This window comes from Salmo trutta, chromosome 29 (assembly GCF_901001165.1).
Source record: "Salmo trutta chromosome 29, fSalTru1.1, whole genome shotgun sequence".
Lineage (NCBI taxonomy): Eukaryota > Metazoa > Chordata > Actinopteri > Salmoniformes > Salmonidae > Salmo > Salmo trutta.
In genome coordinates this window covers 21,115,616-21,128,480 of record NC_042985.1, presented here as the reverse complement: position 1 = coordinate 21,128,480, position 12,865 = coordinate 21,115,616, and the positions used below count along the sequence as shown (strand labels likewise).

Sequence of the window (12,865 nt, the reverse complement as noted above, 5' to 3'; positions counted from 1 at the left end):
ACACTCTAACCAGGTATTGTATCTTGAAGTAACTGTTAGGCTATCCAATGTCAAACCAACTTTGCTATCTTTGCTGATAGTTAGGGACCGTCAATAAATTACCCAATGTATATGGGACAATATTTTCATGTTGCACATCTTTTAGTTGTCTCATTAAATGCTTTCAATATTTGTACATGAATTTCCACAATTGATAGTTGGTTTGAGGTTTTTAAGTCATTGACATTTGGAGCTATTGACATTTTAAAATATTGTCCCATGTAAATTGTGTGATTTACTGATGGTCCCAAACTAGCCTCATGGGGATATCAAATGTCAAACCAAATTGACCATGGTCATTACGATTCGGTCACTGTGCTCCAAATTGATGATTACTTGGTGCTGCCAGCTGTGGGTATGTGGACAGGATTGAAATAAACCCAACCGAAGGAAAACTGTTACGGTACCCTTCTTTCTGTAACATACAATTTTTTCCTATCATCTCACAAATTTCAGTTTTGGACAAGACTGACTTTATGACCAAATGTATCCTATTGACACTTTGTAGTACATTTTGACACTAGAATAAATCTTTCTGACTCATATCAATGCCACATAGGCTGTTTTTAAAACAAGAAGATGCTTTTTAGGGGCAGTCGCTCTTTTAAGAAATTTCAAGCCTTCCCTGTAGCTCAGTTGGTAGAGCATGGTGTTTACAACACCAGGGTTGTGGGTTCGATTCCCACGGGGGGCCAGCACAGAACATTTTTTTTATGATATGTATGAAATTGTATGAAATGTATGCATTCACTACTGTAAGTCGCTCTGGATAAGAGCGTCTGCTAAATGACTAAAATGTAAATGTAAAATGTCAACACTTATGATCCTTTCTTGTTTTTGACCCTCCACTCCTCTCCCTCAGTTGACCCCTAACACCTGTAACCCCACAGAAAGCTCATGTTTTAATGCAGCTGCTCCTTCTCTCCTCCTCTCCTCTCAGAATCCCTTGGTCTCTTACCGTGGCTTCTCTGACCTCCACTCCCCCTCTCTCACCTGCAGTCTCTTCACCTCTGTCCCTGAGTTATGATGACTCAACTGCACACACTCATAGATGGCCTTGTCGCTCAAAACAAACCTTTGGATCCTCCTCAGTGAAGGCATGGCTATGAGAAATGGCCTTTGATGGGTCCTGCCTGTGAACTGCTTGGATGTTTTGGCTGGATAAACACACCTGCCAATCAAATAAATTAGGTTTAAGAGTGTTTTGTTGGGACTGCCAGGGCTCCGGATGATAGGCAATGTTGCCTCGTTGTTGAGGGATCGTTTTTCACCTGCTCGGAGCCTACTGAGTAAATAGATGAACGCATTGGCGTAGGGTGACTGTGTAGAAAGCAGTATAGTTACAGTGATGCTGGCTCACCCTGTAACCCACCTAGCATGAGATCTAGTGGCAATATACTGTTACAGGAATGGCTCTCAGGTGCTGGTCCTGTATAACGAGAACAGCCAAGGTGTCGGCTCTTTTTCTCCGCTGATGGCTGGTCCTAGTGGCGGGAGGCAGGGTCAAGAGTTCAGCTCCCCAGGTGGGGCTCTACTCTGCTCTGCCTTCCCCCGCCCCCATCCCCTGGGCCAGACAGACATGCTCCTCTGCTGGTCCCCTGTGACTAATAGCCCTGATTCTGTGTCAGCTTGGGCACAAACACCAGGGGCTGAGTGAGCAGAACACAAGCAGATTAGCACAGCAGGTGAAGGAGAGGGGGGAGAGAGAGAGGGAAGACAGGAGGGAGGTAGAGAGGGAAGAAGGGAGGGAGGTAGAGAGGGAAGACAGGAGGGAGGTAGAGAGGGAAGAAGGGAGGGAGCTCTTCTGACAGCGCACAGGAATCTCACTTAAAGCAGCTATAAATAACTGGGTCTTCTCCGCGGTGCACTGAAACAGGTCATCTAGTGAATCATATTGAGTCAATTGTAAATATGTATTTTATCCCTTCAATCGATGCTCTCACAATTGACATGGAGGATAAAATACATTGGTAGTTACTATGTACCGCGATTCTCAAGATACTACAGTATACAATGTATGTATTTCTATTCGATACTGTGATTTTATTGCGATTTGATGTTCCAAACATATTGCTCACTATATGTCTGCTGCAGAGAGGCAAGAGAGAGCAGGAGAAAACAAGTGTTGCTTTTGATCAGTCAGGGAAATAAAAGAGCTGAACAAATGTTGGCTCACTGTTTAAAACAAAGATGGAGAACCAACTATAAGATGAAAAATACCAGTGTTTTTGCGCCGGTACAGCTGACTAGCGCTAGCTAACGCTACCCCCAAAAATGTACGTTTATATCGATATGACATTGTCCAAAAATAATATTGCAATATGTAACTGGATGGATTTTCCCCCCCCATCACTCGTAGTTACAACAGATGAGTTAGTGATTATGCTGATGAAAGGATGCCGTTATATGTGTGCTTTAGAAGTGGGTCAGTGACCTCATTATGATGGATCCTCTTCATCTGTCTGGCGAGATGGAGAAAGAGGTGCCCGGGGAAGACAGACAGCAGCAACCTTTAGTTCAGAGTGAGAAGGATGAGAGCAGCTAGGTGTAGATGCAGGTATACCTGGGACTTTCAGGTAGAGACTGTTATTGACTGGTTGGCCATTTTGCTTGTGTTTTGATTGATGAGCTTGAGCCAATGGCGGTATTTACTGAATGTTTGTTTGACAGTATGAGATGTTCTCTATATTCAAAATACTGGTAATCTGGATCTGTTGGCAGTCTGACTGAGGAAAACAGTAGTTTTGAGCAGTGCAGAGAGAAATCAGTGTGTAGACAGTCTAACAGTGCTCTCAGTATTCCTCAGTTTTCTATTGTAATTATTTGAGTGTTATTCATGGCTTAATGGCATTTTGAATATGCATGCATTTGGTACACTACCCGTCACAAAACAGACGTGAATTGCAGTGTAATTTGGTAATCTTTTTATCTCTCCGTACAATCCTTAGATACTAGTAGACCAGTGGAGAGGATGGCTGCATGTGGGGTTAATAGGGGGTTAAAACCCAGAGAGAGTGGGAGGGATTGTTATGGAGGCTATTCTTTCCGATGAGTAGTTTTAATCGTTTCAGTAGAAAATCATGTAATTACTTGATGAGGGAAAATAGTGGTGGACTGACAGGGGCTCAGAGAGGGAAGATGAGAATAGTGGTGGACTGACAGGGGCTCAGAGAGGGAAGATGAGAATAGTGGTGGACTGACAGGGGCTCAGAGAGGGAAGATGAGAATAGTGGTGGACTGACAGGGGCTCAGAGAGGGAAGATGAGAATAGTGGTGGACTGACAGGGGCTCAGAGAGGGAAGATGAGAATAGTGGTGGACTGACAGGGGCTCAGAGAGGGAAGATGAGAATAGTGGTGGACTGACAGGGGCTCAGAGAGGGAAGATGAGAATAGTGGTGGACTGACAGGGGCTCAGAGGGAAGATGAGAATAGTGGTGGACTGACAGGGGCTCAGAGAGGGAAGATGAGAGAAATATAACAACCGAGAGGAACACTTGCTTTATTTTTTGTAGTTTGTAGTTTTATGGAAACGCCAAACTCATCCAGTATGTGTGCAATAAAAATGAACTTTCAAGAGGGCAGTGATGATATGAGACAGTAAGATCTTGTGCTGTGTGTGTGTGCGTGTGCGCGTGCGCGTGCTTGCATGTGCTGTGAATGTCTGGCGCTGGAATTAGCCACAGGAGGCTCTCTGTGTGACACCCAGCACAGCTCTGCATGGGGCCACTCCTGGGGAGAGAGTCAGTGAGAAGGGCCATCCATGTGACCATATTGTTTTTGCCAGAGCTGTCTTTGTGTTGTTCTCTGTAATAAATCGCCTTACTTGGGCAGAACTCATTAGTCTTTATTGATTCATAGTCTCCATGTAAACTATTTGGACCATACAAATATTAGGGGAGCTGTCCCAATCCTCTTGAAAACATCCCTACCTGCCGCACCCATCCCTGCCCAACAACCATACACACCACAGCTGTAATACAGCAGTCTGATTCAACCCCTTGTTTACACTATCACCACCTTCTGTTAGGCTCGCTGCTATTTTCCACCCTGTTTCCTCAGCTCCATGCAGCCCAGCTGTATCCATTTATCTCTATCCCAGGTTCTTTTACAGCAGCACGGCTGGGCTGGGCTGGTAGACATATTAAAGCTGCTGTTTAATCATTACAGGAACTCACCGAGCTAATGACCAGGATGCAATTCTCTGCCCTATCAGAAGCATCTAATGGATGTGCCTCTGGGAGATCAAGATGAGTTTCAATATTAGGGTGGGCCAGCTCACAGTAGTAATTGCGCTGTGTAGCAACCTTACAGAGTCAGGAAGCTAGCTACCTCGGCTTATTTCTCCTCCTGGTTATTATGTATGCTGTACTTAACAGCTCCCCTGTGCCAGGCCAGGTCATTAACTATTTACTGTTAAATCATGTTAGTGTGTTATTTCTTCCTGGTATAAGCCTATAGGCTATTCCCCATTTATCTTCAGGGATGGTCATAATGGGGGTGGGTGGTCCACACTATTTGGGTGAATTCCGGTTCTGTTGCTGTCCACTCTATTCGGGGGAATTCCGATTCTGTTGCTGTCCACACTATTCGGGGGAATTCCGATTCTGTCGCTGTCCACACTATTCGGGGGAATTCCGATTCTGTCGCTGTCCACACTATTCGGGGGAATTCCGATTCTGTCGCTGTCCACACTATTCGGGGGAATTCCGATTCTGTCGCTGTCCACACTATTCGGGGGAATTCCGATTCTGTCGCTGTCCACACTATTCGGGGGAATTCCGATTCTGTCGCTGTCCACACTATTCGGGGGAATTCCGATTCTGTCGCTGTCCACACTATTCGGGGGAATTCCGATTCTGTCGCTGTCCACACTATTCGGGGGAATTCCGATTCTGTCGCTGTCCACACTATTCGGGGGAATTCTGATTCTGTCGCTGTCCACACTATTCGGGGGAATTCTGATTCTGTCGCTGTCCATTGGGCTGAATCACCACTGTTTGTTTAACCTCCATTGGCTGTTCGGTGCTAATAGATTGTTTGTTTATTCAGTCACACCAACTGGCAACATTGGTCTTTGTTCATAAGTTAGCCTACTTTAAACCAAACAATGACCTTCAGCCATTATGTAGCTTAACAGTGGACTAAATAGGCTAGGAACTGTTTTTCATTGAAACGTATACACTGTAGTCTAATCCACAGCAATGACGAAGGTAAGAGAAGAAGAGAAAAATTCTCCGCAATTAAAAATGCCTTCTATACACAGATCTATTGGTGAACCACTTATAGCTGTTTGTACTTTTTTTAAACATTACAGCAGCATACTGTATATGGTAGGCCTCAGGGTCATCCATTTAAACATTACAGCAGCATACTGTATATGGTAGGCCTCAGGGTCATCCATTTAAACATTACAGCAGCATACTGTATATGGTAGGCCTCAGGGTCATCCATTTCATCCCTTTAAAAACTGAAAAGATGAGACCTCCATGAAACACCTGCCATTATGGCCACTTATCAGCAGCATTATGACATGTTGAATTGCTGTCTGAGTGAGATGACCAGTAATGGATAGTTACAGTATCATTGTCATTGATCAGGTTCTGTTGAAAACATAATGTCAACTGATTGGTTCCTTTGATGGATGTGTTCTACAAAGGCTACTCACTGTATTCTTTTTCTCACAATAGATAGTAGGAAAATAAATTGAACAACATACTGAGCAAAAGGAGAGCAAGAAAGAATGGAGAAAGGTAGGAGGCCTCATGTGGAAATAGAGGAAGGATGACAGGAAATGAAAGAAAGTGTGAGGAAGAGTGATATGTGGATGTTTTTACCAAGCCACTCCTTCTGTTCTCTGCCCTGAACAACTTACAATACCTGGAGTTTTATAGGGAGGGATGGAGAGAGGGATGGAGAGAGGGATGGAGAGAGGGATGGAGAGAGGGGTGGAGAGAGGGATGGAGAGAGGGATGGAGAGAGGGATGGAGAGAGGGATGGAGAGAGGGATGGAGAGAGGGATGGAGAGAGGGATGGAGAGAGGGATGGAGAGAGGGATGGAGAGAGGGATGGAGAGAGGAAGGGATGTGAAATCAGAGGAATTGTGTAGGCAGAGGGGAGAATGTAACAGGAAGAATGGGAGGATGAGGTGGAATTGAAGTCCATTGTTTATGCACAATGTTGTTTGCCAAATACATCTTTGCCTTTTGAATTGTATTGGCAGAGGAGGTGGGCTAGATGAATAGCATTCAAAAGGCAGTGATGTAGTTATTTTTATCAGAAATGTGTGAGTGAAAGAGCTTTTATCTCTCAAGCTTGGTCTTGACTTATTGAAAGATGAACAAAAGACAGGAGGAAGAACTGCAGTACTGATCATGTACAATGAGACACCAAAAAGGAAGGAAGCTGCAGATTACAAGACTTGTAATTGAACCCTCTTAATGACCATTGTTTTTCTTTTCCTTTGTTTCACCGACTCTGTATTCATTCACCAGTTGTAGATACTGACACACATGGGGAAAGTAGACATGATATTTTATGCCGGTACACTTGCCCTCTTTTCCTGTCTCTTTCCCTTTTTCTCTTGATAGATTGCTCTGTCTGCAGGTTTGTGATGATGGAGTGGGAGAGAGCATATTAAAAAAGCTCATTACAGGCTCACACTTCCCTCTCCTCCCATCATGATCTGCCTCATTTGTGTATTTTTCCTGCATTTGTTTATTAGATTTTACCAACATATTATGGAATATGTAGTAATATTCTTTCAACAACATTTTCTCTAGGTCTTGCCCTTTGTCTCCTTCTCCTTCCCCTCTCATGATTGGCATGCATTTTAACAGTGACCTCTATCGCTCTTCCTAATCTCTATCTCTCTCTCTCTCTCTTCCTCTCCCGATCTCTCTCTTGATCTCTCTCCCCTCTCCCCCTCTCTCTCACCTCTTTCTCTCCCGTCCCCCCTCTCTGTCCCTCCCCCCATCTCTCTGCAGGGTCTCTATCTATCAGTGTGTTCCTGGTAACTCTGGGGCTGACGGTGTGTGCCGTGTGGCTCGTAGCTCTGTGTGGAGTCTGCACCTGGTGTCAACGCAAACTGGTGAGTGGACCACTAACATTTACCTATGACATTATATCCTATAATTTGGTTTTAGGACACATTGTCCTTCCCAGAACAACACAGTAAGCAGGCTTCCATCCACTCTTCCATGACTCTTATTTATTTGTATAACTTTAATTTGACTAGCTTGGTCAGTTATCATCGGCAATTATGACCTGTCATTACACACATGTTAAGGTCATTATACACACCCCAGCATTGACCCACAATATTCCCCAGAGTTAGTAGGGATTTATCCTGAGTTAGCTGCCTGGTAAGGTTAGCTGCCTGGTAAGGTTAGCTGCCTGGTAAGGTTAGCTGTGGTAAGGTTAGCTGCCTGGTAGGGTTAGCTACCTGGTAGGGTTAGCTGCCTGGTAAGGTTAGCTGCCTGGTAGGGTTAGCTACCTGGTAGGGTTAGCTGCCTGGTAAGGTTAGCTGCCTGGTAGGGTTAGCTACCTGGTAGGGTTAGCTACCTGGTAAGGTTAGCTGCCTGGTAGGGTTAGCTACCTGGTAGGGTTAGCTGCCTGGTAAGGTTAGCTGCCTGGTAGGGTTAGCTACCTGGTAGGGTTAGCTACCTGGTAAGGTTAGCTGCCTGGTAGGGTTAGCTACCTGGTAGGGTTAGCTACCTGGTAAGGTTAGCTGCCTGGTAGGGTTAGCTACCTGGTAGGGTTAGCTGCCTGGTAAGGTTAGCTGCCTGGTAAGGTTAGCTACCTGGTAAGGTTAGCTGCCTAGTAGGGTTAGCTACCTGGTAGGGTTAGCTGCCTGGTAAGGTTAGCTACCTGGTAGGTTTGAACCCCAGAAGTGTATACACACACATTTGCACAGACATGCCCCACATCCTCATAATAGAACTGCAGATAGTGAGAGAGAGGTGTTAGGCTGTAGGTGTTACATATTGCACAAGAGGAAGACTGTGAGAGACCGAGACATGTGAGAGACGAGACATGCAAAGACATGCTTTGAGATTCTGTCTGTAATGAAAAGCTATAAAAGTTTTAATCTATTCTCTCCATCTTTTGCTCTCCATATCTCTCTCTCTCCATCTCTCTCTCTCTCTCTCCATGACAATGCACTGTGTCCGTGCCCCTCTCCGTACCCCGTGCCATTAAAATGGTACAGTTGGACACCCAGGTAATTAGCTGCGATTAATAATGAGCTATTGGCTGCCTGTTCCCGCCGTTTGGCTATTAGAGGAAAGCAGAAAGATGGTTCATGGATCAGACATTCAGAATGAAAAGATAGTCTCTTTGATTAAATCCTTTCACCATTCTATATAATTGAGTATATCATATTCTATATAATTGAGTATATCATATTCTATTAAGTAAAGAATGATTTTCCCTCCTCTCATTCTTTCATTCTCTCACCTCCCCCACCCGTACATCTGGTCTCAGTGTATTGCAACAAATATGTGTGCATAAACTGTAGGCTACATTCACTACATTAACATAAGAAAAACAGTAATACACACATTCAAGGACACTAAAATGCAGGCACTGGGGATAGAACATGAGCACATTGAATTTTGTATCTAGCAGTTAGTCAATGGCAGAATCACACTTTTGAGTTCATATTTCGGGCTCCCGAGTTGGGCAGCGGTCTAGGGCAGTGGTCTAAGGCACTGCAGCTCAGTGCAAGAGGTGTCACTACAGTCCCTGGTACGAATCCAGGCTGTGTCCGTGCCCCTCTCCGTACCCCGTGCCATTAAAATGGTACAGTTGGACACCCAGGTAATTAGCTGCGATTAATAATGAGCTATTTGCTGCCTGTAAATAAAAAATAACATACATTTTCAGTCTCTTGCCAGCTTTAGTTTATATGCTGAACCGCACAACCCCAAATTACTATTTTCTGCCATAAAAAACTCCTTGGATAAAAGTTGCAGTGCTTTCCGGTTGTGTTCTATTTTCTTGAGTTTCCTTCTGATTCCATAACTTTGTGTGTGGGCTCTTGGTAGTGTGCATGGGGAATGGTATGGGAGATGCTGTGTGGCCATGATGGTGAACATGAACAGAATTCTCCATTAGGTTATGTAAACATGGCTTTGTGCCTAGAGCAGTGTGTGTGCCTGCTTGTCGCCGGCTCCTGGTCCCATGCTAATGATTCATATGCTAATGTACACATCACTCTGAGATATTGGCTGCTGCCTGAGCAACTGTGATTCTGCCCATACGTTTCATCTGGAAATACTCTCCCCTGCTTTTGCTCCCTCCCTCTCTCCATCGTTCTCCCCCTCCTCTGTCTGTCCCTCTCTTGGCTTTTCTCTCTCTGCCTCTTTCTAGTTCTCTCTCTGTCCCTATCTTGGCCTTTCTCTCTCTCTCTATCTCTCTCTGTCTCTTTCTAGTTCTCTCTCTGTCCCTATCTTGGCCTTTCTCTCTCTCTCTCTCTATCTCTCTCTGTCTCTTTCTCTCCCTCTATCCCCCTCTCTCTCTTTCTGTCTCTCTCTCTCTGTCTAGGAGCATTTTTGGAGTGAGGACAGCACATAGGTGGGTAAAATATGCCGAGGACTGAATTCAGCTGAGTGATAGAACGGTTCTGAAGTGAGATGGAGATTGAATAAGCATGCATAAAGCATGTAAATAAGATGTAATATTAGTAACTGGCATTACACACATTTGTATTACTGCACATCTATGATATATTACCGGTCTGTCACATCCTGTGTAGATTGAGGACTTTCAGTCTGGTCTTCAAAGATGAATCATATCATACCCTGTCAAATACACAGACACACACACAGTAAAGCTACTCAACCCTCACCGTCCATTTCTCTTGTCCTCGCCCTTTCTATTTCTCTATTTACCCTCACACTCTTTATGTCTATCTTTGCAAATACTATATGTCTCCCTCTGCAGCTCTGAGACCACCATCCATGGGAGAAGCACAGCCCAACCGCACACCTCCCCCAAATTCCCAACCAACACGGCTCCGTGTACATGTCCTTTACTCATTTGAATGTGGTGACAGTTGGAGAAATTGCTAGTATGAAAACCAATGGTTGCTAGTATGAAAACCAATGGTTGCTAGTATGAAAACCAATGGTTGCTAGTATGAAAACCAATGGTTGTTAGTATTATAACCAACGGTTGCTAGTATGAAAGCCAACAGTCCAATATTCTAGAAAGAACGCTTACACGTTTGGACTCTGATAAGCGCTTTATGCGTTTGTCCCTTTGCCACTTTATCGCTATGTCCTTGTCAGTACGTCTCTGTCCTCTTTGTTTTTCTATTTATACCTCCACTATTTCCCCTTCCGAGTCCTTGCTTGTCTCTGTGTTATCTTCGGCATCATCTTCCTTCTCTCTCTCTCTATGCTGTCCTTTTTCTCTCTCTCAGTCTGACTCTGTTTATACATAGCAGGGTCATTCCACGAAAAGAGTGCCTTTTGCGTATCTTTGATACAGTATTTTAAGTAGACATTGTGCACCAATATTACATTTTAAAAGCTGGTTATATTAAATGATGTAGAATTCAATAAATCTTATTTTATTTTTTATATTTGTATTTTTATTTTGACATGTCCCTCCGTCAATCCTGTGTCATTTGTCACTTAATCCTAAAATGTCTCCAATTTTCACAATCATTGTAAAGCCTTAGTCACAGTGCATTCGGAAAGTATTCAGATCGCTTGACTTTTTCCACATTTTGTTACGTTACAGCCTTATCCTAAAACGGACTAAATAAAACATTTTCCTCATCAATCTACACACAATACCCCATAATGCAAAACAGTTTTATTTTTATTTTTGCAAATGTATAAAAAACAAAAGTGAAATACCTAAATTACATAAGTATTCAGACCCTTTGCTATGAGACTCGAAATTGAGCTCAGGTGCATCCTGTTTCAATTGATCATCCTTGAGATGTTTCTACAACTTGATTGGAGTCCACCTGTGGTAAATTCAATTGCTTGGACATGATTTGGAAAGGCACACACCTGTCTATATAAGGTCCCACAGTTGACAGTGCATGTCAGAGCAAAAACCAAGCCATGAGGTCGAATGATTTATCTGTAGAGCTCCGAGACAGGATTGTGTCGAGGCACAGATCTGCGAAAGGGTACCACAACAGCTTTGAAGGTCCCCAAGAACACAGTGGTCTCCATCATTATTAAATGGTATAAGTTTGGAACCACCAAGAGTCTTCCTAGAGCTGGCTGCCTGGCCAAACTGAGCAATCGGGGGAGAAGGGCCTTGGTCAGGGAGGTGACCAAGAACCCGATGGTCACTCTGACAGAGCTCCAGAGTTCCTCTGTGGAGATGGGAGAACCTCCCAGAAGGACAACCATCTCTGCAGCACTCCACCAATCAGGCCTTTATGGTAGAGTGGCCAGACGGAAGCCACTCCTCAGTAAAAGGCACATGACACCCAGCTTGGAGTTTGCCAAAAAGCACCTAAAGGACCATAACAAACAAGATTCTCTGGTCTGATGAAACCAAGATTGAACTCTTTGGCCTGAATGCCAACCGTCACATCTGGAGGAAACCTGTCACCATCCCTACAATGAAGCATGGTGGTGGCAGCATCATGCTATTGGGATGTTTTCCAGCGGCAGGGTCTGGGAGACTAGTCAGGATCAAGGGAATGATGAACGGAGCAAAGTACAGAGATCCTTGATGAAAACCTGCTCCAGAGCGCACGGGACCTCAAACTGGGGTCGAAGGTTCACCTTCCAACAGGACAACAACCCTTAGCACACAGCCAAGACAACGCAGAAGTGGCTTCGAGACAAGTCTCTGAATATCCATTAGTGGCCAAGACAGAGTCCAGACCCGATCAAACATCTCTGGGGAGACCTGAATAATGCTGTGCAGCAACGCTCCCGATCCAACCTGACAGAGATTGAGAGAATCTGCAGAGAAGAATGAGAGAAACTCCCCAAATACAGGTGTACCAAGCTTGGGGCGGCAGGTGGCCTAGTGGTTAGAGCGTTGGGAATGATGAACGGAGCAAAGTACAGAGATCCTTGATGAAAACCTGCTCCAGAGCGCTCGGGACCTCAAACTGGGGTCGAAGGTTCACCTTCCAACAGGACAACAGCCCTAAGCACACAGCCAAGACAACGCAGGAGTGGCTTCGGGACAAGTCTCTGAATATCCATTAGTGGCCAAGACAGAGTCCAGACCCGATCAAACATCTCTGGGGAGACCTGAATAATGAACAGACTACTAACCGAAAGGTTGCAAGATCAAATCCCCGAGCTGACAAGGTAAACATTTGTCGTTCTGCCCCTGAACAAGGCAGTTAACCCACTGTTCCTAGGCCGTCATTGAAAATAAGAATTTGTTCTTAACTGACTTGCCTAGTTAAATAAAGGTTAAAAAAATCAATCAATCATAAATAAATAAAATACCCAAGAAGATTCAAGGCTGTAATTGCTGTCAAAGGTGCTTCAACAAAGTACTGAATAAAGGGTCTGAATATTTATTTTGTCATTATGGGGTATTGTGTATAGATTGATGAGGGGATTTTTTTTTTAAATCCATTTTAGAATAAGGCTGTAATGTAACAAAATGTGAAAAAAAGTCAAGTCGTCTGAATACTTTCTGAATGCACTGTATTTCTTTGCCTTGACAGTCATTTCTGAAGATTATTATTTATTTCAAGTGATTTAGTGATTCATTTACGTCTGGCCCTCATTTTAAGGTCAACTCTGTTACTTGAACAGAACTCTCGTTTTAATATGGTGAAACTATTCCGGTTTTAAATATTGTTTTCAAAAGAGACATTGAACATCT

The 12,865-nt window shown here is 44.0% G+C and overlaps 1 protein-coding gene across 1 annotated transcript in view; it reads left to right on the top strand.

Annotated features, from left to right (window-relative positions):
* LOC115167580 (synaptotagmin-7) overlaps positions 1-12,865 on the top strand; it is a 116,708-nt gene that overhangs the window by 47,533 nt on the left and 56,310 nt on the right. Inside the window, exon 2 of the mRNA XM_029722153.1 lies at positions 7,024-7,127. Within this exon, the coding sequence (XP_029578013.1) occupies positions 7,024-7,127 (104 nt within the window). The remainder of the gene's footprint in view (positions 1-7,023; positions 7,128-12,865) is intronic.